We start from the raw sequence: 26,225 nt of genomic DNA on the forward strand, positions 1-26,225 counted from the left end.
CCGTGACGGAAGACTCACTGATCTAGAATTCCCAGGATGATCCCTATTACCCTCCTTGAACAAACCTATAACGCTTACCATCTCTAACCATCTGGTAGCACACCTGTGACCAGGAAGGACATAAAGATCATCTTCAATGCCCCAGTATTCTCTTCCTTGCTTCCTGTAGTAACTTGGAGTATATCCTGTCTGGCCCCAACGACTTATCTTCAAAAGGACAGCTCTGTCTCTTCCTTAACCTCAACATGCTGCAGCATATTAATCTGTTCTATGCTGACCCCACATTCATCAAGGTCCCTCTCTCAAGTGAATACTGATGTATGCGTACCTTAAGGACCACCCCCTATCTCCTCCAATGCCAGGTACACATCTCCTCTTTGATCACGTATGTGTAGAATGCTTTTGGGGTTTTCCTTATTCCTACTTGCCAAGCCTTCTCATGCCTCCTTCTAGCTTTCTAAATACCTTCCTAAGCTCTTTGCTGGCAACCTTATAATTCACAAGAGCCGTCTGATCTTTGCATCCTAAACCTTAAGAATGCTTGCTTCTTCTTCTTGACTAATAATTCCACCTCTCCTGTCAACCACGGTTCCTTCAACCTACCACCTTTTCTTTGCCTCAGTATGACAAGCACTCATAACCAATTGCAAGTGCTCCCTAAACAACCTCCACATTTTCACTGTGCATTTCCCTGAGAACATCCTACTCCTGAATTACATTCCCACGTTCCTTCCTAATATCCTTGTAATTAGCCCTCTCCCAAATTAAACACTTTCCCATGCCATCTACTTCTATTCTTGTCCACAGCTACGCTTAAAGCCAGGGACTTTTGATCACCATCTCCGAAATTCTCGCCCACCCAGAGATCTGAACCCGACCTGGTTCAATGCCTAAATCAGATCCAGTAGGACCTCTACTCTATTCAGCTGGTTTCACATCTTGTCAGGAATCCTTCCCGGACACATCTAACAAATTCTGCCCCCATCAAAACCTTTTGCATTAAGGAGGTGCAAATCAGTATTAAGGAAATTGAAGTCACCCATGACAACAACCCTGTTATTTCTGCACCTTTCCAAGTTCTACCTCCCGATCTGTTCCTCAGTGCCTCTGTTGCTATTGTGTGTGTGTGTGTGTGTGTGTGTGTGTGTCGGTGGGGGGGGGGGGGGTGTCTATAGAGTATTCGTAATAGAGTGATTTCCTCCTTCCCACTTCTGACTTCCGCAAACTCTGACTCTAGGCATTTCTTCACACCGTATTCCCTTCCTGTAGCTGTGATAATATCCCTGATTAGTAATTCCACTCCTCCACCCCTTTTACCTATTTCCTTCCCCTTTTGAAACAGCAAAACCCTAGAATGTCCAGCAGCCACCCATGCCCGTAAAGCAGCCAAATCTCAGTATTGAACACACTGTAATTCCACTTACTTATTCAGCTGCGAAGTTCATCACCCTTATTCTTAAAACTTCTTGCCTCAAAGTAAAGAAAGACATTTTAACCCATCCACTGACAGCACATATGTCTGATCATTTATGTAGATCTTCCTGAGCTGCCGAGAGTTGGCTGAGTTTTCAGTTTATACTCTCCTCTGAGGATCTTCTCTGCTGTAATAATATTTGCATAACCCATTCGAAATCCAGATCGTTCACCTCTCTCCAGCAGCAACAGCTCTGATACCAGCAGGTACCCAACAGGTGTTGACATTCAAAGTTTAAGTTTCAAACTATATTTATTATCAAAGTACATGTACATCACCATATACCACCCCGAGATCTAGCGGACATACTCAGTAAGACCATAGAATAATAACCATAACTGTACCAACTATGGCGTTCAGTCACTGTGCAAAAGACAACAAACTGTGCAAACACGAAAAGAAAGAATCAAGAATAATAAATAAATAATAAATATCAAGAACATGAGGTGAAGAGTCCTTGAAAGTGAGTCCATAGGTTGTGGGAACATCTTAGGCAAGTGAAATTATCCCTTTGGTTCAAGAGCCAGATAGTTAAGGGGTATCAACTATTCCTGAACCTGGTGGTGTGAGACCTGAGGCCCCCGTACCTTCTTCTTGATAGCAGCAGCGAAAAGAGAGGTTGGACTGGGGGGTGGGATCCCTGATGATGGATGCTGCTTTCCTGCAACAGTGCTCCATGTAGATATGTTGAATGATGGGGATGGTTTTACCCGTGATGGACTGGGCTGTATTCACTGCTTTTTGGTAAGATTTTCCATTCAAAGGCATTAGTGTTCCTTGAATTCAGATTCAGATTCATTTATTGAAAAAGACAGTGAAATCTGCCATTTGAGTTAACAAATAACACAACCTAAGGATGTGCTGGGAGCAGGCCGCAAGTATTTGCCATACAACCATGCACCAGTAGAGCATGCCCAGAATTTCACAGAACAGACAAGCAACAACAGCAAAACAAACCCTTTATCTTCCTACCACCCATGGACAAGCACAAAGAGTCCTCTAACCCCAGGACCGGCCTTCTCTAGGCTTCCAGCCTCCAGTGGACTCAGACATGCAGACATTGAGCCTCCAACTTCTCCAGTGGATTGCAGAGTCTCACAGACTCAGGCGACACAGGCAAGCAGTTTGCCCTCCTCCAAGGCTTTGCAGACGCACCGTTTTTATTCTAACTCTACTTATTTACAAGAGACTTTAAACTTAGTTTTACCCTGATAACCAAACATTAACCACAGTTATTTGACTTACCCCTGAGCATTGGACACAATTGCTCCAGATACTTTGTCTAGAAATTGTGTACGTAATACTGCATTTATCACTTTATCCCTGGTCTTATCATGCACTTTTTACCCCTGTAATACAGGAATACATCAAAGTTTTTTCTGAATTTTCCATATGTACAGTATATACACAGTAGCTACTGTGACTTAAGACTTCTGTGCCTAAGACTTTTGCACAGTACTGTAGTAATTTTATGTATTGAACTGTACTGCTACCATACAAAAAAAAACAAATTTCATGGCATACGTATATTGATGATGAGAAACCTAATTCTGATATGGGTCTCCAATGTGGACTGAAAATGGGAGGGGGCAGGGAGAGGGGAGGGAGCGGGATGAACCAGAGAGACATTCTGTAATGATCAATAAACAAATTATTTAGAATGAAATGACCTTGCCTGGTGTCTCAGGGTTGGGTGTGTCTGCACTTGTCCCACACCACCCCCACCAGTCATCCTTCTCTGCCACCTGTCCCACACCCCCCCATGGGGTGCCCCACTCACCATTCCCAGCATCCTTTGCTTCTGCTAAATTTACAAACTTGCTCTCCACTCCACATTGACAGATATAGTACTGTGCAAAATTTATATATACCTAAGGTTTTTGTACAGTACCGTATAATAATATTCTATCCTGTTCCTTCTCAAAATAGTCTGATAACTCATAGGTCTGGCAACTTAAAGACAAGCACACAGCGTCAGAGAGCATTCAAACTGCAGCTTCTGCCGACAGAGGCAGACTGACCTGAGAGAAGTTTGTTAAAATTATGAGAGGTATAGATAGACTATACCATCAGAATCTTTTTCCAATGTCCAACCCTCCACAGCTGGCATCACTTGTTACTAGTAACATCTTAGTAAATATATCCCATATTTCTCGCATTGTGATGGCAAATCATGAATTTTGTTCCTGTTGTTCAGTTCACAAAATATTTACTTTTGTACAATACGACAACAACCAAATTGAAACCAATATTTTGAATCTGTTGTGAAGTCATTCAGCTCTATCATAGACACTAACCTGCCCAGTATCCTGTACGTCTTCAAGGAGTGCTGTTTCAAAAAGACAGCATCCATCGTTAAGGAGCACCAGCACCCAGAACATGCCCTCTTCTCATTGCTACCATCAGGGAGGAGGTACAAGAGCCTAATTCAAATTGTTCAAATTGTTCAACAATTTAGGAACAGCTTCTTTCCCTCTGCCATCAGATTTCTGAGTGGGCATTGACCCCATGAACACTACCTCATACTTTTTTCTCTCTTTTTGCACTATTTATTTCACTCTTAATATATGTATACACTTACTGTAATTTACAGTTTTTCTTATTATGTGTTGCATTGTACTGCTGCCACATAACAACAAATTTCATGACCTATGCCGGGGTGATATTAAACCTGATTCAGATTCGGATTTGATCTGCAGAGTTTGCTGGTAAGCTGGTGAATTTAGCGGGGAACGTGCTATCAGGAAGTTATAGAGTCATTGAGCACGGAAACGGCTCTGTATCCACACCAGCCATTGAACACAAATCCTGCATCTTTATTTTCCCCACATTCCCAACTCTCTTGCCTCAGATTCTAGCACTTACCTACACACTAAGGGAATTTACTTTATTAACAGTTAATTTTTTAAAAAGTTAACTTTCTAATCCACGTACTTCTGTGAAGTGTGAGGGAAACCAGAACGGCTGGATGAAATCTGCATCGTCAAAGGGAGAAACTTGCAAACTCTAGGTTTCACCAGAGGGCAATATTGAACCCAGGTGCCCATGGGGCAGCGGCTGTACTGGCTGCACCAGTTGGCTGGAAACACTTTGCAAAGCCAATCGTAAAAGATCCTGTGACAATATTTAAAAGGAAGTATCTCCTTACAGCCCTGACCAATCTTTCTCACTCAGTAAATGTTACCAAAAGCTGGAGCAGCCGTGTTTTAGTTGTCTGAACCCCTTCCAGCATTATGAACCAATCTCCATACGTCAAAAGTACGTATGTCAGGTTTCCATACAAAACCATTCAGGTTTTCATTTCAAAATACAAATGTACAGAAGATGCACAAACTCAGTATCAAGGATGTGACAAGATCAAAATATTAGTTTTATCTGTTACATGAAATGCATTGGACCAACACAGTCCAAATATGCGCTGGGGGCAGACTGCAAGTGTTGCATGCACCTATCTCCAGTCATAATATGCCCACAACTTACTACCCCTAACTAGAGCAATCAGAGGAAATCCACCTGTACGATCTCCCCACTAGGTCCTGGGGAGAACATACAAACTCCCGGCAGACAGGAGCAGGAACTGAACCCCAAATGCTGGCACGGTAAAGTTTTATGCTAGCCACTACGCTAACAAAATCAAACCTTAATTAGGCAAATTCATCATGGTTTTATGCAAAGAAAATCATGTTTGATAAATAGAGTGAAGAGAGAAAATGAGGACAGCAAGTCTATAAAGAATACAAGCCAGTGGCAAGGGAAGTATCAGATGGAGGGGGGTGGGAGGATTGGGAAATTATCCACATACTAGAAACTAGAAGAGCAGATTGTCTTTTAAAGGTAAGAAATTAATTTGTGTTAATGGTAGGAGAGATCTTGGTGCTGGTGTGAGTGGTGTGGAAAGCAGACAGCAGGCAAATGGTGTGTTGGCCTTTATTTCAAGGGTCTGGAATACAAAGGTACAGAAATCTTGTTACAACTACAAGATTTTGGCGAGAACACTCTTAGGCGTTGTTTGAGTTTCTATATACATAATTAGTGCAGCATTCATTCACTGGGGGTAAAGAACTTGTCCGTTGAGATGAAATTAAAGTTGTACAGTATAGAAAGAGACAATTCGGTCCACAGCAACCAGTCTGACCATCATGCCTATCTATACCAATCCAACTTGCGTGCATTGGGTCCATATCCTCCATGTCGTGCTCAATTACGTACCTGCCAAGCTGCCTCTTAAGTGTTATCTCCAAGTTTGTGGATGACACGAAGCTGGGCGGCAGTGTTAGCAGTGAGGAGGATGCTAAGAGGATGCAGGGTGACTTGGATAGGTTGGGTGAGTGGGCAAACTCATGGCAGATGCAATTTAATGTGGATAAATGTGAAGTTATCCACTTTGGTGGCAAAAATAGGAAAACAGATTATTATCTGAATGGTGGCTGATTAGGAAAAGGGGAGGTGCAACGAGACCTGGGTGTCATTATACACCAGTCATTGAAAGTGGGCATGCAGGTACAGCAGGCGGTGAAAAAGGCGAATGGTATGCTGGCATTTATAGCGAGAGGATTCGAGTACAGGAGCAGGGAGGTACTACTGCAGTTGTACAAGGCCTTGGTGAGACCACACCTGGAGTATTGTGTGCAGTTTTGGTCCCCTAATCTGAGGAAAGACATCTTTGCCATAGAGGGAGTACAAAGAAGGTTCACCAGATTGATTCCTGGGATGGCAGGACTTTCATATGAAGAAAGACTGGATGAACTGGGCTTGTACTCGTTGGAATTTAGAAGATTGAGGGGGGATCTGATTGAAACGTATAAGATCCTAAAGGGATTGGACAGGCTAGATGCAGGAAGATTGTTCCCGATGTTGGGGAAGTCCAGAATGAGGGGTCACAGTTTGAGGATAGAGGGGAAGCCTTTTAGGACCGAGATTAGGAAAAACTTCTTCACACAGAGAGTGGTGAATCTGTGGAATTCTCTGCCACAGCAAACTGTTGAGGCCAGTTCATTGGCTATGTTTAAGAGGGAGTTAGATATGGCCCTTGTGGCTACAGGGGTCAGGGGGTATGGAGGGAAGGCTGGGGCGGGGTTCTGAGTTGGATGATCAGCCATGATCATAATAAATGGCGGTGCAGGCTCGAAGGGCCGAATGGCCTACTCCTGCACCTATTTTCTATGCTTCTATGTTTCTATGTTACTGACTGTGCCTCAGTCACCTCCTTTAGCAACTTCCAGATACGAACTACTCTTAGAGTGAAAAACATGCCCTTTAAACCATCCTCTCATCTCGAATCCGTGCCTTCTAGTTTTAGACAACCCTACCAAGAGATATAGTCTCTGACAATCTACCCTATCTCTGCTTTCCATAATTTTATATCCTATGATATCACCTCACAGCCTTCTTTGGTATGGGGAAAACAAACTCAGCCTATCCAATCACTGCTAGTATCTCATGTCCTCCTAGCCAGGCAACATCCTTGTGAAGTAACACACAGCCTGCTGGAGAAACTCAGAACATCAGGCAGTTTCTGTGGGGGAGGAGACTGTCAATGTTTCAGGATGAAAGCCTGTATTGAGACTGAATCCACTTCTTCCAGCAGACTTTGTTATTCCAGATTCCTGTATCTATAGTTTCTTGTGTCTTCAACATCTTTGTGAATCTTTTTTTTTAGATTATAAGAACACTCAGTCCTCTTTTATTGTCATTTAGAAATGCATACATGCATTAAGAAATGATACAATGTTTCACCTGAGTGATATCACAGAAAACAGGACAAACCAAAGACTAACACTGACAGAACCACATAATTATAACACATAGTTACAGCAGTGCAAAGCAATACCATAATTTGATGAAGAACAAACCATGCACACGGTAAAAAAATTTCAAAGTTCCCGAGTCGATCAACTCCCGAGTCCCTGATAGCAGACGGCAAAAGGGAGAAACTCTCTGCCATAAACCTGCAGGCACCGTCAAATTGCCGATGCCTTGGAAGCAGCCGACCACAGCCGACACTGAGTCCGTCCGTCCGAAAACTTCGAACCTCCGACCAGCCCCTCCGATACAGCCTCCCGAGCGCCATCCTCTGCTGAGCGCCCTCGACCTCGCCCTGGCTGCTGAAACAAGCGAAGCCGAGGATTCGGGGCCTTCTGCTCCGGAGATTCCGGTTACCACACAGTAGCAGCAGCAGTGAAGCGGGTATTTCAGAAGTTTTCCAGATGTTCCTCTGTACTGTCATGTCCGTCTCCATCTAATCAGAATTGTGCACGGTCCCCTACTTGACAGATTACAGATATCATTCACCGGAGAGGCCGCGCGCGCTGCCATCGCGCCGCCATCTTCTCCTCCTTCTGCATCATCTTTCAATCAATTGCATCTTTTCTATTAAGCGGTGACAAGAACTGCACACAATACTCCAAAGGTAGCCTGACCCGCATTTTGTGCAATCATATCCCAACGCAATATTCAAATCAATTAAGATTTCTCCAAAATGAGAAAAAAAACTTTGACTCAGAATGAGAATGAGGTTTATTAACCCTTACATATGTCATGATTTTTTTGTTTTACAATAGCAGCACAGTGCAAAACATTAAAATTACTCTGTGGATAGATAGTGCAAAAGAGGAAAAGTGAGGTAGAGTTCTTGTGTCCATGGGCTGTTCAGAAATCTGATGGCAGAAGGGAAGAAAACATTTCCTAAAACTGTCCCTAAACTATTCAATGTGGGTTCTCAGGCTCCTGGACCTTTTTCCTGATGGTAAAAGTGAGAAGAGGTTGGAGAGGGTGGTTAATAGTGGATGCTGCCTTTTGAAGATGTCCTCGACAATGGGGAGACTTGTGCCTCTGATGGAGCTGACTGAATCTACAAATCTCTGCGGCCTCGTTCGACACTGCCCACTGGAGCCTCCACACCAGGCAGTGATGCAACCAGTCAGAATGCTCTCCACCGTACATTTTTACAGTCTTTGTTGACATACCAAATCTCCTTTAAACTCCTAATGAAGTATATCCCGTGGCATGCCTTCTTTGTGATCACATCAATGTGTTGAACCCATGACAGATCCTATGGGACGTTGACATCCAGGAATTTGAAGCTGCTCACTCTTTCCACCTCTGACCTTTCAATGCAGATGGGTGTGTGTCCTCCTGACTTCCCCCTATTGAAGTCTGCAACCAATTCCTTGTTCCTTCTGACATTAGGTGCAAGGGTTATTGTTGCAACAGCGCTCGGTTAGCCAATATATCTCCTCATCACAATCTGAGAATCTGCCAACAACAGTTGTGTCATTGCCAGATTCATAGATGGCATATGAGCTGTGTCTTGCCAAACAGTCATGACGATAGAGAGTCAAGCAGCAGGCTATATCATTGAGCCATACCTGTGTTAATGTCAGCCAAGAGGAGTTGTTGTTACCAATCCGCTCTGTCTGTGGTCTGCTAATGAGGAAGTCAAGGATCCAGTTGCAGAGGGAGGGGCAGAGACCCAGGTTTTGAAGCTTGGTGATTAGTACTGAGAAGATGATTGTTATAGATCTTGGGAATTCTCCACCCCAGAGCACTGAGGATGTTCTGTCATGGAATATATTTAAGCAGAAGATTGATACTCTAAGGAAGTCAAATAATGGGAAGATCTGGCAGGAGGTTGAAGTGGATCAGAAGATTGGCCATGATCATATTGATTGGCAGAGCAGACTTGTCCATGGCCCACTCCTTCCAATTTGTTTTATCTCATTAAATTGAAGAGAAGTAGACAGGATCAAGGAAGAATAGTTCAGGATGGTCTCAGCAAAGGAATAGAAAACACTGACCAGCTTCCCCCAATGTCCAAGGGATATTCACCAGATTGATACCTGGGATGAGAGGGTTGTCCTGTCAAGAAAGGCCGTATACTTTCAGTCTGTATACTTTGGGGTTTAAACAATGGTTGAGGGGCAGTGACCTTATTTAGACATGTAGGAGCCTAAGAAGGTTTAACGAGGTAGATACTGATATGTTTTCCATTGTGGGAGAGTCTTGAACAAAGGCACATTGTTATAAAATGAGGACTGGTCATTCCAAGTGTGACTGTGCAGGAATTTCTTTCACATAGAGTGGAAATCTTTGGAACTCTCCAACCCAAAGGAATACAGAGGCTAGAAATATTTCAGTAGGAGGGTGAGCAGTTTTAGAAGGTTTGAAAAATTCAGAGTTTCAGGGGCTAGCACAGAAGAGGAGACAAAGACTGGGGCAGATCAGCCGTGGTCATATTGAATGACGCTACCTTTGAGGGGCCGAGTGGCCGTCTCCTTGGGTTCTTCTGTTGCCACAAGACGTGCAGGGGCTGAAGGCCAATAAGACTTTAAAACTGAATACAAAATGTTTTCATTGGGTAAGGATGGGCAAGGTTACGAGTTAGAAACAAACTTCAAAGTTCAAAACAAATTTATTATCAAAGTACATAAATGTCACTACCCTGAGATACATTTTCTTGCAGGCGTTCAGTAGAACAAAGAAATACAATAAAATCAATGAAAAACTACACACAAACAAGTACTAACAAACAACCAATGTGCAAAAGAAAACAAACTGTGAAAATACAAAGTGAAAACTAATGTATGAACAAATAAGTGAATAATACTGAGAACATAAGTAGCAGAGCCCTTGAAAATAAGTCCATAGATGGTGGAGTCAGTTCAGCGTTGGAGTGAGTGAAGTTATTCATGCTGATTCAGGATCCTGATGGCTACAGAAGTAAAGGGGGTAGGTGGTAGGGGGTAGATTCTAGCATTGTACCGGATGACTGGAAAATTGCAAAAGTTACTCCGCTATTTAAGAAGGTTGGGAGGCAGCAGAAAGGAAATTATAGACCTGTTAGTCTGACATCAGTGGTTGAGAAGTTGTTGGAATAGATTGTTAGGGATGAGATTACAGAGTACCTGGAGGCTCATGATAAGACGGGCCAAAGCCAGCATGGTTTCCTAAAAGGAAAATTCTGCATGACAAACCTACTGCAATTCTTTGAGGAAATTACAAGCAGGGTAGACAAAGGAGATGAAAGGAGATGCAGTAGGCATGGTGTATTTGGATCTTTGAGAAGGTGCCGCACATGAGGCTGCTTAGCAAGATGTGAGCCCATGGAATTAGAGGAAAGTTACTAGCATGGGTTGTCAGGACGCTGAAGCAGGGACTCAATTGCAGACCAAGTACTTTGCGCACGGTGATATTTATTGAGTAGCAAATCCAGAGAGGCAACAAAGTCAGCGTCAAAGTTCAGGCAGAGATCAAAAATTCCAGAGAAATCCAAAAACCAGAATCAGGAAACGGGCAGAGTCAATATTCAGACGGACAGAGTTCGGATACAAATGCTGGAAAGGCTCAGGAAAACTCACTGGCACAATCTGACAACAAACAGGTGAAAACACAGGACTGAAATACACTGAGCAATAAACAGAGAGGCAGATGATAGGTGGAGCACAATGAAACACAGGTGGGAGCAAAACAAGTGAGAGGTGGAGTACTCAGTAATACAGGGGCCGGAGTAGAGCAGGAGTGGGGACAGGAGCACATCAGGCATGAAAACAAACAAGAGCACATGGCAATACAAAACCACAGACTGACGGCTAGGGGGAAAACACACAAAAAGACAGAGTTCAACTGGAGGTACTGACATGGGTACTGACATTGGCTGGTCGGCAGAAAACAGAGAGTGGGAATAAAGGAATCCTATTCTGGCTGGCTGCCGGTTACCAGCGGAGTTCCACAAGGGTTGGTGTTGGGACCACTGCTTTTTATGATGTATGTCAATGATTTGGACTACGGTATTAATGGATTTGTGGCTAAATTTGCCGATGATACAAAGATATGTAGAGGAGCAGGTCATGTTGAGGAAACAGAGAGCCTGCAGAGAGACTTAGATAGTTTAGGGGAATAGGCAAAGAAGTGGCAAATGAAATACTATGTTGGCAAGTGTATGGTCATGCACTTTGGTAGAAGAAATAAATGGGCAGACTATTATTTAGATGGGGAGAGAATTCAAAATGCAGAGATGCAAAGGGACTTGGGAGTCCTTGTGCAAGATACCCTAAAGGTTAACCTTCAGGTTGCGTCAGTTGTGAAAAAGGCGAATGCAATGTTGGCATTCATTTCTAGAGGTACAGAATATAAGAGCAGGGATGTGATGTTGAGGCTCTATAAGGCACTCATGAGACCACACTTGGAGTATTGTGTGCAGTTTTGAGCTCCTTATTTTAGGAAGGATATACTGACATTGGAGAGGGTTCCGAGAAGATTCACAAGAATGATTCCAGGATTGAAAGGGTTTCTGTATGAGGAATGTCTGGCAGCTCTTGGGCTGTATTCCCTGGAGTTCAGGAGAATGAGGGGGGAGTCTCATGGAAACATTCCAAATGTTAAAAGGCCTGAACAGATTAGATATGGCAAAGTTATTTCCCATGGTAGGGGATTCTAGACAAGAGGGCATGACTTCAGGATTGAAGGACGTCCTTTTAGAACTGAGACACAGAAATTACTTTAGTCAGAGGGTGGTACATCTGTGAAATTTGTTGACACGAGCGGCTGTGGGGGCCAAGTCATTGGGTACATTTAAGGCAGAGATAGATAGGTTCTTGATTAGCCAGGGCATCAAAGGGTATGGGGTGAAGGCTGGGGAGTGGTGATGACTAGAAGAATTGGATCAACCCATGATTGAATGGTGAAGCAGACTTGATGGGCCGAATGGCCTATTTCTGCTCCTATATCTTATGGTCTTATGGTCTTACAGGTGGAGATAAGGTGGGCTGAATGGCCTGATGAACTTCCCACCTTCTTGATGAACAGTCAGAGAAACCATAGAAGTTCTTACTGAAGAACACTAGAAAGGGATGGAGAAGGAGGACACATATCCTCCAGTTCTACTCTGTTATTCAATGCCATCATGGATCTCCTCACCCAGAGATCAGCAAGGGACTCGGGGAACATTCCTGCATTCAGCACAACCTGACAATAATCTAAATATCTTTTCAGAGAGTAGTGAATCTTCAGGATTCTCTAATGTGGAGGCCCATTGAGGATAGATCTTGAGAAATATTTGAGGAGGGAAATGAGGTTTTGAGAGATTGAGCAATTCAGGGTTATCAGGAATTGGGAAAGAAGTGGTAATTTTTGCGACCTTGTTCTCAGAATAGAGATCATTTTATCAACTTCCATGCATTTTATTCTTGTGTGGCAGACTGAGAACACAAAGGAACGTCCATAAATCAGGCAACACACATAAAGGTTGCTGGTGAACACAGCCGGCCAGGCAGCATCTCTAGGAAGGGTTTCAGGCCGAGACCCTTCGTCAGGACTAACTGAAGGAAGAGTGAGTAAGGAATTTGAAAGTTGGAGGGGGAGGGGGAGATCCAAAATGATAGGAGAAGACAGGAGGGGGAGGGATGGAGCCAAGAGCTAGACAGGTGATAGGCAACAGGGATATGAGAGGATCATGGAACAGGAGGTCTGGGAAGAAAGAGAAGGCGGGGGGGGAACGCAGAGGATGGGCAAGGGGTATATTCAGAGGGACAGAGGAAGAAAAAGGAGAGTGAGAGAAAGAATGTGTGTATAAAAATAAGTAACAGATGGGGTACGAGGGGCAGGGGGTGGGGCATTAGCGGAAGTTAGAGAAGTCGATGTTCATGCCATCAGGTTGGAGGCTACCCAGACGGAATATAAGGTGTTGTTCCTCCAACCTGAGTGTGGCTTCATCTTTACAGTAGAGGAGGCCGTGGATAGACATGTCAGAATGGGAATGGGATGTGGAATTAAAATGTGTGGCCACTGGGAGATCCTGCTTTCTCTGGCGGACAGAGCGTAGGTGTTCAGCAAAGCGGTCTCCCAGTCTGCGTCTGGTCTCGCCAATATATAAAAGGCCACATCAGGAGCACCAGACGCAGTATATCACCCCAGCCGACTCACAGGTGAGGTGTTGCCTCACCTGGAAGGACTGTTTGGGGCCCTGAATGGTGGTAAGGGAGGAAGTGTAAGGGCATGTGTAGCACTTGTTCCGCTTACACGGATAAGTGCCAGGAGGGAGATCAGTAGGGAGGGATAGGGGGGACGAATGGACAAGGGAGTCGCGTAGGGAGCGATCCCTGCGGAATGCAGAGAGAGGCGGGGAGGGAAAGATGTGCTTAGTGGTGGGATCCCGTTGGAGGTGGCGGAAGTTACGGAGAATAATATGTTGGGGACCCGGAGGCTGGTGGGGTGGTAGGTGAGGACCAGGGGAACCCTATTCCTAGTGGGGTGGCGGGAGGATGGAGTGAGAGCAGATGTGCGTGAAATGGGGGAGATGCGTTTGAGAGCAGAGTTGATGGTGGAGGAAGGGAAGCCCCTTTCTTTAAAAAAGGAAGACATCTCCCTCATCCTAGAATGAAAAGCCTCATCCTGAGAGCAGATGCGGCGGAGACAGAGGAATTGCGAGAAGGGGATGGCGTTTTTGCAAGAGACAGGGTGAGAAGAGGAATAGTCCAGATAGCTATGAGAGTCAGTAGGCTTATAGTAGACATCAGTGGATAAGCTGTCTCCAGAGACAGAGACAGAAAGATCTAGAAAGGGGAGGGAGGTGTCAGAAATGGACCAGGTAAACTTCAGGGCAGGATGAAAGTTGGAGGCAAAGTTAATAAAGTCAACGAGTTCTGCATGCGTGCAGGAAGCAGTGCCAATGCAGTCGTCGATGTAGCGAAGGAAAAGTGGGGGACAGATAAATCCATAAATCAGTCCCTTTTGTTTTGTGACTTTGTTTATTTTAAGGTCATGAGGCAGCGGCATGGTGGCGAAATCTTCCAAATCTTGGTGGGCCAGTCTAAGGCGATCTACCTGAATACATTCAGGTTTACCCTCCTATCCTTTCGCTCCGTTCCAAAATGTGGGCCTAAGGGGATGTTGGTGTGCATCATGGTGGACGAAAACAAACACGGAGTGTAGGTCAACAGGAACCCAAGAGAGCTTACACCATAATGGGAGGTAGAAGTAGGTGAAAAGTTTACTGAGGAGGGCGGAACGCTGCTGAGAGGCCGACCAGGAAGTTGTGACATCAGGAATAAAACCACCTGGCACTCGTAAACAACCCAGCTACGGATGACTGCAGGTCCTCCTTACTGGTCGTTCTGAGCCACAGCCGGACCCACAGGAGACAAACATGACAACACTCATCCATCAGGGAAGGCCTTAGAGCAGCCTTCAAGCAGCGGTGAAATCACTCACACAGAACATTGGACTGCAGGTGATATGTCGTGGTGTGTCATAGCCTAACGCCAAGGTTCTGGGCCATCACATCTGGGGACCACAGTCAGAGGAAATATCAGACGGGGTGCCAAACTGAGCAACCCAAGTGCTGATGAATGACCTCTGGCCACCTGGTGATGGGGACCACCATGGTAAGGAGGTGCGTGAAACTGCGGGAGGGGGGAAGCGGACGAACAAGGTCCACATTGACAGGTTCAAGCCTTCGCTCAGAGACCTCAAAAGGTGCCAATGGCACCTAAACATTACGGTTAATTTTTGCCTGCTGGCACTCCACACAGGCAGCACTCCAATTGCGTATGTCCTTTCTAAGTCCTTGCCACACAATCTTTAGTGCAACCAGTTTCTGTGAGGCCTTCTGGGCTAGATGCAAGAGGCTGTGAATGGAGTTAAAAACCATATGCCACCAGTTTGTGGGCACGATGGGGCAAGGGTGACCGGTTAGGACATTGCAAAGGAGAGAAATCCCAGCTTAATGTCAGCCAACCACAGGCCCATAACTTCTGTTTAGTTAGCCTAGACCTCTGGGTCAGTAGCTTGGTGGCTGCCATGCCAGCATAGTCAACCCCTCTGTGTATGGCCTCAACGGCTGGCCATGAGAGGCAATCAGCCATGGCATTATCTTTCCCCTTGATATGTTGTATACCGGTAGTGACCTCTGATACGTAGGACAGTTGATGTTGCTGATGTGCAGAAGAAGGGTTCGATATTTTGGCCATCGCTCGCACAAAGGGTTTGTGGTCAATGGACACTGTGAAATGGGAAACAAATATAGCAGGAAACAAAATGGCAGACAAAAATACGAAACAAAAATGGCAGACAGCCAGGTAGAAGCTGGCGGTCAAACGTGCTGGACTTCCTTTCGAGGGGATGGAGCTGCTGTCCGAAGAAGGCAAGAAGCTGCCACATGCCTCTAACCAATTGTTCGTGCACAGCACACAAAGCATAGTGTGAAGTATCAGTAGTAACGGCTATGGGTGCATTGGGGATCAGGTGCACCAGTAGGGTTGCGTTGGAAAAAGTTTGTTGGGTCTCATGTCCGCTGAGCAGTCATGTGTGTGATTCGGGCATTGCCTTTAAGAGCACTGTACAAGGGGAGCGTTAGTTCAGCAGCTCACGGAATGAAGTGGTGATAGAAATTCACCATACCTAAAAATTCTTGTAGTTTCTTAGTAGTGCAGGGCAGTGGGAAATCCATGATAGCGGTGACTTTTGAAGGGAGGGGTTTCATACATTCTGCGGAGATGTGATTGCTGAGAAAGTCAATGGTTGACACACTAACTGGCATTTAGCAGGAATAATAATCAACCCCTGTTGACTTAGGCCTCGGAAAATATGGGGAGATGTGATATGTATTTGGATTTGAATGCCTTGGCGACAGGTGTGTCATCGAGGTAAACAAAAAGAAAATCTAAGTCTTTTAATACAAAGTCCATCAGCTGTTGCAAAGTCCAAACTGCATTTTTCAGCCCAAACAGCATGCACAGAAATATAAAGAGGCCAAATTGAATTGAACTGACTTTATTTCTTACATCCTTCACATATATGAGGAGTAAAAATCTTTACATTACATCTCCGTCTAAATGTGCAATGTGGAATCGTAGTAATTTATAATAATTTATAATAAATAGAACAGTCAATCTAACATTGAAATGCACTCACATCAGTGTGAGTTCCTCAGTCTGATAGCCTGGTGGAAGAAGCTGTCTCAGAGCCTGTTGGTCCTGGCTTTTATGCTGTGGTACTGTTTCCCATTTGGTAGCAACTGGAATAGATTGTGGTTGGGATGACTCGGGTCCCCAGTGATCCTTCGGGCCCTTTTTTCACAACTGTCTTTGTAAACGTCCTGAATCGTAGGAAGTTCAGAACTACAGATGTGCTGGGCTGTCCGCACCACTCTCTGCAGAAATAGGGCTTATCACAGCCATTATGGAAATGTCCTCCAAGCATACAGGCAAGCTGATGGTAGCCCCTAACTAAGTCAACTTTAGGAAAAGATTTCTTTCTGGCTAAAAGTGCTGAAAAGTCTTGGATGTGTGGGATAGGGTAATGATTAAGGATGGTGGCCTCATTAAGGCCTCGGTAATTGCCACATAGGCATCAACCACCATTGGGCCTAGGGACCACATAGAGGGGCAAAGCCCAGGGGCTATTAAACCTGTGTACAATACCAAGCCTTTTCACGTTGGCAAACTCAGCCTCCTCAGTGACCAGCTTTTCTGGGTCCAGCTTACACGCTGCCACAGACCAGCAGGCCAGTTGTGGAAAGCGGTGCTCAAACCAATGTTTTGTGACTGTAGTTGAGAATGTGTGCTCGGCCAGGTTTGGGAATTCGCCCAGCAGTTGAGTGAACTCACATGCGGGGGTGCCTGTGCTTGGCAGAGTCACTGTGGGGAACTTACTGGGGGAGCAGGGTAATAACCCAAAGTCCACAAGCCAGCAGTTCTTACGATTAACTAACAGTTCTTGGGCACACAGGAAATCTGCACTGAGTAGAGATCTAGCCACTTTAGCCAGGATGAAGACCCATGTGTAACGTTGCCCGCTGAAGCAGAGTGTCACCTGTCCAAGTTTGGATCCAACTGCTGTTGGCAGCCTCCAGCGAGGTTTCATCGCTCTTCGCCTTATGATCAACGGGTGATCCTGGCAGCACGCTCACTGGAGCACCCGTGTCACACAGGATGCGTCATCCTGAAAGGGTGTCTATAATGAACAGTAGATGACCTTGGCAGCCGGAACCCACGGTGCTCACAGACCTCTGATGTCCCAATGTGCTGACACTGCCAATCTGCAAGGTGGTCAGCACTTCCTGGTGTTTGTACACCAAGCGTGGTAAAAGCTCAGACCTGGCAGCGTCTGTTTCGCAGTCGCAGGCGTACACATGTTAGAAGCCCTACTGACCGGGCTTATTGATGCAGGGAAAGGAGGAGGAATGATGCACCGCAGCCAGGCTGAGTGTAGACTATCAGCCATTTTAGCAAGCTCCCTATAGTCCATTACGGGTGCATTAGTGAGGGCTATGTGAACTTGATCGGGCATTTGCTGCATGAAGAGTTCTTTAAAAATAAAATGAGGGTGGTGATTTCCCAGGAGAGACAGCGTGTGGTCCATTAGCTCTGAAGGCCTGGCATCCCCCAGGCTGGGCAAGAAGAGCAACTGTTTGGCTCGCTCAGACCCCGATAATCCACAAGTCTGTAATAGGTGACTTTCCAGCATTCCGCATTTATAACATGCAGGCAGGTGTTCTAGCAGGCTCACCACTCTCACTGCTGTGGAACTACTGAGTGACACTACTATGTGGTAATATCTGGTGTCAGCTGCAGAGACTTCTCGTAGCACAAACTGAGCTTTGGCTTTTACAAACCAAATCACAACATTTTGCTCCCAAAACTCCCGCAGTTTCAAAGCAACAGCGTTGGCCAACATGTTGAATGACCCTGGAATCATCCTAGAGCATCAAGTTCACCAATGTATAGTCTTTGGTAAATAAAATGACAGAGGCGTTTTAAGTTTAAAGAAAACCGTAACAAGTTCCTTTTATCGTCAAACACGGAACATAAAGCACAGTAAAAATCTTCACATTGTTAAGTCATCACGTCAGTGGAGCCTCTTAAAGTGAACCACAACTCAATGTCAGTGGTTGTGAATTATGCATATATTTCCTCCCCTTACATTACCCTACAACCTCCTGCTGGTTCCCCTCCAAGTCACTAACTGTCCTGACCTCAAAATACGTTGCCAATCTTTTATTACTGTGTCTATATTCTGGAACTGCTTCCACAAGGGCACTGTGGCTGCACCTTCACAGGAAGAACTATATCAATTCAAGAAGACCTTTCTCAAGAGTAGTTAGGATGAGCAAAAAAATGCCAGCCTGACTAATAATACCCAGGTCTTGAAATGATTTATTAATTTATTGAGCTACAGCCCTTCTGGCCCTTCGAGCTGTGCAGTCCAGCAACCCGATTTAACCCTAGCTTAATCACGCGATGATTTACAATGACCAATTAACCTACCTAACGGTACATCTTTGGACTGTGGGCGGAAATCAGAGCACTTGGAGGAAACCCACACAGTCACAGGCATTTCATACAAACTCCTTACAAACAGCGGCAGGATTTGAACCCTGGTCGCTGGTACTGTAAAGCGTTGTGCTAACCTCTACGCTACTGTGCTGCCCTTTAAAAATAAAGCCAGGGAACTAAGCCAGAGTTGCAGATTAATACAACACTGAAACAGCGGCTTCAGGTCAATTCATCCATGCCGACCTAGATGCCTTTTAAATTAGTCCCATTTGTCTGCATTTGACTCATATCCTTCTAAGCATTTCCTATCCACGCACAGTCCAAATATCTTTTTAACATTGCTGACGTACCTGCCTCAATAACTCCCCCCTCTCAGGTTCCTATTAAATCTTTCACCCCCTTACCATAAACCTATGCCCCCTCTATCTTGATTTCCCATCCCTCGGAACAAGACCAAGGGCATTCACCCTATCCATGCCTCTTGTAACTTCTATAAGATCATCCTCAGTCTCCAATACTTGGAACAAAGTCCTCGCCTAATCTCCTTATAACCTAGTCCCTTGAGTTCTGCCAACCTCCTCTTAAATCTTTTCTGAGCTCTTTCCTGCTTAATGAATTTGAACAGAATGTTCCAAGAGCGAGCAGCCTTAGTAATGTCTTGCACAATTGCAACATAACATCTAGATTTCTATACTCAGTGCTGCAACTATTGGAAGCCAGCATGCCAAAAGCTTTATTCGTCATCCTGTCTACCCGTGACGCCAGTTTCAGGGAATAGTTGCAGAAACTGCAGAGCAACACACACAAAACTCACTAGGCCAGGCGGCATCTATGGAAAAGAGTACAGTCAACGTTTCAGGCCAAAATCCGTTAGCAGGACTGGAGGGAAAAAGGTGAGGAGTGGATTTTAAAGGTGGGGGCAGGGGAGAGAAAAATGCAAGGTGATAGGTGAAACCTGGAGGGGGAGGGATGAAGTAAAGAGCTGGGAAGTTGACTGCTGAAAGAGACAGAAGGCCATGGAAGAAAGACAAGGGGGAGAGGACCACCAGAGGGAGGCGATGGGCAGACAAGGAGATAAAGTGAGAGAGGGAAAGGGGATGGGAAATGGTGAAGGAGGGGGATGGAGGGCATCAAAGAAAAGGGCTTCCTTTCTTACACCATCAACACTGCCCTGAACCACATCTTTTCCATTTTACGCACGTCCATTCTTACTCCATCCTCCCACCACCCTACCAGGGATAGGATTCCTCTTGTCCTCACCTACCACCCCACCAGCCTTCGCATCCAACACATAATTCTCCGGAACTTCCGCCACCTCAATGAGATCCCACCACCAAGCACATCTTTCCCTCCGCTTCGACTTTCTGCTGTCCGCAGCGATCACTCCCTACACGACTCCCTTGTCTATCTGTCCCTCCCCATTGACCTCCCTCCTGGCACTTATCCTTGCAAGTGGAACAGGTGCTACACCTGCCCTACACCTCTTTCCTCAGTACCATTCAGGGCCTCAAACAGTCCTTCCAGGTGAGGCGACATTTCACCTTTGAGACTGTTGGGGTCATATACTGTGTGCGGTGCTCCCGGTGTGACTTCCTGTATATCAGTAAGACCCGACGTAGATTGAGAGTCCGCGTCACCGAGCACCTTTGCTTCATCTGCCAGAAAAAGCAGGATCTCTTGGTGGACACCCATTTTAATCCCACTTCCCATTCCCATTACGATATATCCATCCATGGCCTCCTCCACTGTCCTGATGAAGCCATACTTAGATTGGAGGAACAACACCTCATATTCCATCTGGGTAGCCTCCAACCTGATGGCATGAACATTGATTTCTCAAACTTCCAGTAATACCTCCCACACTCTCCCTTTCACCATTTCCCATCCCTTTTTCCCTCTCTCATGTTATCTCCTTGCCCGCCCATCACCCCCCCCCAGTGCTCCTCCCCCCTTTTCTTTCTTCCATGGCCTTCTGTTCCTTTCACTAATCAACTTCCCAGCTCTTTACTTCATCCCTCCCCCTTTAGGTTTCACCTATCGCCTTGTGTTTCTACCCCCCCCCACCCCCCACCTTTTAAATCCATTCCTCAGCTTTTTTTCCTCCAGTCCTGCCGAAGGGTTTCAGTCCAAAACGTCAACTGTACCCTTTTCCATCGATGCTGCCTGGCCTGCTGAGCTCCTCCAGCATGTTGTGTGTGTTGCTCGGATTTCCAGCACCTGCAGATTTTCTCTCGTTTGTGACAGAAACTGCTGACTTAGTTGGGAAAACAAGGATGGTCAAGGCCGACTTCAGCTACTCCAACCTGAGTGTGGCCTCACTGCATTAGTAGAGGAGGCCACGGACTGACCTGTCGGAATGGGAGTGGGAAGTAAAATTGAAATAGAATTGAAATAGAGTTGAATGTCATGTTTGAAACATTACATTGTGTTCATTACTGATAGGATACAACATAAATTCTTTGTTTAAATATGCGTACCATTAGAGTAACTAATGAAACGAAAGAATTGCTGTGAATGTACATAGGCAACATGATATAGCTAGTTACGGATAGCTTCTGGTTTAGGGAGGAGTCAATGTATCAACAATTCTCGGGAACAGAGACTTTATGTAACTGGAAAAAACAACCAGTAATCGGAAAGTAATGGGTAACAGATGGGAGGGAAAAGATTCTCCAAAAACAGTGCTCTATGCACCCAAGTTAAATGGTTTCCAATGCTTTTTTATAATGTACTTGGGAATTCACATCAGGGAGACCGTACAGAGCACTGGAAAGTGTTCAGTTCATGTGCGTGGAGTACAGTATTTGGACCATCACACCCCTGAAGTGAATTTCCAGGTACGTTCCCAGAGCAATGTCCCAGGGGTGGAAGTAGACTCAAGGTAGTTTTTTTTGGGATCTTGTATAGGTCCTCTTAATAGAAGGCAATGAAAGGCCATGACTGAACTGCCCCGCTGTCTCTGCTCCTGGGTCAGCCACTAGTCTGGTTCTGCCTGGCTCAGTGGTCACAGTGACATCTCAGAGCCCAGTATGTGTAAAATGGAGATTAGTACTGTTGCAATTACCCTCAGCCATACTTGGCTTGGGGACAGGAAGAAACTATAAGACCATAAGACATAGGAGCACAATTGAGTCTTCTCCACTATTCCATCATGGCTGGTTTATTGTCCCTCTCAACCCCATTCTCCTGCCTTCTCCCTGTAACCTTTGACACCCTTACTAATCAAGACCCCACCAACCTCCACTTTAAATATACCCAATGACTTGGCCTCCACGGCCGATTCACCACCCTATGGCTAAAGAAATTCCTCCTTATCTCTGTTCTAAAGGGATGTGCTTGTATTCCGAGGCTGTGCCTTCTGGCCCTGACTCTCCCACTATAGGAAGCATCCTCTCCACACCCACTCTCTCTAGGCTTTCCAAAATTCATTGGCCTTCACTATAATGGAATCCGTCCATTTATTATCTGGCTGTATAAATCAGCTGCAGTGGTACAGTGGAGGCGAAGGGTTAAAGTACTGCCCCTGGTTTCAATCCTGCTCAGAGGTGAGTGTTTGACGAGGGAATTTAAGACCGGAATGTCCAGGGTTAATCTGTCAAACTACAAGAAACACAATTACTGCAACTGTTAAGTCTTGAAATGTTACCAAGCAAATGAGATGTAAAGGTATGACAAGAATTCTGCGAACAATGGAGGGCTTATCCCTGTTCAGCTGATTAAAAGTCTAGAGGTGTAAGTTCCGTGAATTGAATTCATCCTTAAATTATTCATATCCTAAAATGTGATTTCTCCCCCTTTATTTACAGGCAGTTTTGTTTTAGAAGGATTGGTGAATCCAGGAAAGGGGAAACACAATGTCTTCACCTGAAAACATTTATTGCATGGACAATCTAGGATTTGAAATAGAGGTAATTTTTCAAATATATTTGGCACAGCCCAGTCAACGTGAGGCAGCCAATTCCACTGGATTCCTTCAACTTATTCTTTATACTGCAGGAAGACACACCATCCAAAGATAAAAATGAAGAACCCACCAGCTCTTCCAGAACGAAACAGAAACCCAAGATTGTGAGGTACAGGTCTATAAGGATTAACATTTCTTTTTTCATCAAGGCACCAGTCTCTCACCTGGTTCTTTCTCAAAGATATACGACAAATCAGAATGTCAGGAATGGGAACAACTCACTGCTGGTTAATTATTCAATTAGATTACAACTGATCCAAAATGTTTTTTTTTATTCCTCCTCTCCTCCATCTTCCATGAGATCCTTCCAAACTATGCAAGCTATAAGGTGATGCAGCACAGAAATGTCAGCCCACCATTTCCAGTCAGATAACCATGACTATCTGTTCTATTTCCTTTTACCAGCACATACTCTGTAGCCTGCTCCTTCTTGGCAATTCAAACATGTCCTGATTTTTCTCACAAAGTTGTCAGTCTCCTCCTCCTCCACCCTCTCAGGCAGTACATTCTAGACTTCAGTCACCCTCTGTGTGAATACATTCTCCCCAAGGTCCTCTCCAAATCTCTTAACCCTAACGCAAATTTATTCCTCTAGTTTTACCTGCCTCTGTCATAAGCTCACATTGCTCAATATCCACTCAATCCACTCATAATTATGCATTAGATCCCCCTTCAGCTTTCTTCACTGCAAGCTTATACTGTCTCTTCCTCTTCTCATAAGTAAAAGGTCCCTATCTACAACTGTAAATGGCCCATATCCCTTTAAACCATTCCTGCCCATGGACCTGCCAAGATGGCTCTTAAACATTGTAATTAATCTTGCCTCTAACACTGTCTGGCAGCTTGTTCCACATACCCACCACCATCTATGTGTGAAAAGCTTGTCCTTCAGAACCCCTTTAAATCTTTCCTCTGTCACTTCAAGCCCACGTGCTCTAGTTTTAGATCTCCCTACCCTGGGAAAAGTATTGTGACTCTCCACCCTGTCTGTGCCCCTCATAATTTTATAAATATCTAGGCACAGAAAGGGAAGCAAACTGCAACCTTTATGAACATTAATGCACCCTATCCTTCCCCTGTTACACTTGCACTTACTATATTTTAAATTGCCTTGGGATTGTCCTTACTCTTGTCTGTCAGAGATACTCTTGGCTCCTATTTGCTCTCTTTATTTCTGTTCTAAGATCCCTTGTACTCATACTGAATTCCTGAAGGGCATCAATATTCTCAGTTCTCTATACCTAGGTTTCATTTATCAAACCTTCAACATCTCTTGACATCCAAAGTTCCCTGGGATTGTTTTCCTACCTTTCATCCCTAGAGGAGCACACTGACCCTGAGCTCTCAGTATCTCTTTGCTAAAAGACCCCCTATTCTCAAAAGTAGATTTAGCTGCTCCCAATCAGCTTTTACCAGGTCCTGTTTTATGATGTAGAAATTGGCCTTCCCCTTACTCAGGACTTTAATTTCTAGAACAACTTTATCCCTTTCCATAGTTACTTTGAAACTTACAGTAATGGATAATTGCTTAAAATGCTCACCCACAGACACTTCAACAGTATTATTCCAATAATCAGCTGTTTAGTTCATCATAAACCCCAAAGGTTCTGCATCTGGTTCACCAGATGATGGTCGCCATGTTTCTTTCTCACTCTCCAGGACTCCAGTTCCTGCTCTCCCTTCATACTCACCAGGCCCCACTTCTATGTCGTTCCCCCAGACTCCTGCCCTCCCTTTAAACTCACCAGGTTCTCAGGAAAAATTATTATATGACTGTTTAACATTTAAAACAAGTGAATTAAAAGTGTGCCGGAACACAAGATGGTTGAGGAACTCAGAGCGCCAAGCAGTAGTCTACTCTGCAAATCTGGCACCACCTAAGTCCCATGCATGTCAGATTCATGAATTTTACGGGACTTGCCTCAGAGTAGGCCCATCACTGTCCCATTCTCTGGGAAGGGTATCAAGGACAGAGTACGAGAAATAGAGATGTGGGTGAGGGCTCCACCTACAGCAGTGGGTGGGGGTAGGCTCAGATTTCTGAGAAAGGAGGACATTTCAGATGTGCTGGAGAAGAGAGCTTCATTATGAGAGCAGATGTGGTGGAGACAGAGGAACTGAGAAAAAGGAACTTTAGAAGCGGTAGGAGTCAGTGGGTTTCTCATATAAAATCAAAGGATCATCTGTCATTTGAAAATGATACACAAAGACCATGGGGAGAGAGTGGTTAGAAATGGACCAAGAGATTCTGAGGGTGGGGGAGGAAGCTGGAAATGAAGTTGATAAAACTGATGAAATCTGCAAGTGGCACCCAGGCAGTGGAGAGTGAGTAGATGAATGGTGTGGAACATGGACTGTTCCATGGGCCCAAAAAAAAGGCGACATTGCTAGGGCCTATATGGGTGCTCATGGTCTGGAGAAAGTGTTCGGAGCCAAAAGTGAAATTGTTAAGGAACAGCAGAAGTTCTGCCAGACAGCGGGTGGTGGTGGTAGAAGGGAACTGTTTAGGTGTTTCTTCCAGAAAGAAACAAAGAGTCCTAAGGCCTTTCTAATGGGGGACAAAGAGTACAGGGACTAAATGTGCACAGTGAAAATGAGGTGGTCAAGGCCAGGGAATTGAAACTTGTTGAAGTGGTGGTGTGGATGTGAGGTGTCAATGGGAAGACACTGGACCAGGGGGAACAGGATGGAGACAAGACACAAGGAGATGAGTTCATTTGGGTGGGAGCAAACAGAAACAATGGGCCTACCCAGGGCAGTCTTGTTTGTGAATCCTAGTAAGAGGTAGAAACAGGGTTGGGGAGCAATCTAGTTGGAGGGTGAGGTGGAGAGATCTCTGAAGGTGATGAAGTCTGTGATGATGTTGGAGATGGTGGTCTGATTATTGTTAGTGAGGTCCTGGTCCAGGGGTAAGTAGAAGAAGGAGTCTGAAAGCTGTCATTTGGCCTCTCCAAATTTGACGTCAGTCCACCTCACTACAGTAGCACTACCTTTCTGTGGGTTTGATGACGAGTTGGTGCAGAGCAAGTGGGGAGTAATACATTCAGAGCGAGTGAAGTTGGAGGAAGTAAGAGGAATGGAGAAGTCAAGATGGTTAGGCACATGGATGAAAAAATGGTGGGTTATGGGTTGTGTAGGAGGAAGAGGTTAGATTGATGACGGAGAAGGTTTATATAGGTCAGCATGCAAAATTGTGGGCTGAGAGGCCCATATTGTTCATTACTGTTCTATGTTCTATGGTTGATGTCCTTTTGGCAGTTGCAAATGAAAAGAGCGAGCAAAAGGCTTGAGTGAGGTGTGCAAGAGGTGGAGGAGAGTTTGAGGTGGGAGAAGGGGTCATTAGTGGGGGGAGGGCAGAGTATCCTTGCCGAAGAGCCAGGATTTGATGCAAACGTGATGGAAGAAGAGCTCGGTGTCATGGCAGGAACTCAATGATGTGCAGGCACAGGGGTACAAAAGTGAAACCTCTGCTCAGTATAGACCACTCTGTTTCAGAGTGAGGGGGTGGGAAAGACAT

General features: G+C 45.1%; 1 protein-coding gene across 4 annotated transcripts in view; it reads left to right on the forward strand.

Moving 5' to 3' along the window:
• slc28a1 (solute carrier family 28 member 1) overlaps nucleotides 1-26,225 on the forward strand; it is an 86,987-nt gene that overhangs the window by 9,545 nt on the left and 51,217 nt on the right. For 2 of the 4 annotated variants that reach the window (XM_063070862.1, XM_063070863.1), the window contains exons 2-3: nucleotides 22,551-22,652; nucleotides 22,741-22,817. In XM_063070862.1, coding sequence (XP_062926932.1) covers nucleotides 22,599-22,652; nucleotides 22,741-22,817 — 131 coding nt within the window. In that variant the 5' untranslated portion in view covers nucleotides 22,551-22,598. Of the gene's footprint in view, nucleotides 1-16,993; nucleotides 17,004-22,550; nucleotides 22,653-22,740; nucleotides 22,818-26,225 lie in introns of those variants that run through there. The other 2 variants (XM_063070864.1, XM_063070865.1) reach the window with 2 other exon arrangements.

The sequence above is a fragment of the Mobula hypostoma genome, chromosome 18, assembly GCF_963921235.1.
Source record: "Mobula hypostoma chromosome 18, sMobHyp1.1, whole genome shotgun sequence".
NCBI classification, from domain to species: Eukaryota; Metazoa; Chordata; class Chondrichthyes; order Myliobatiformes; family Myliobatidae; genus Mobula; species Mobula hypostoma.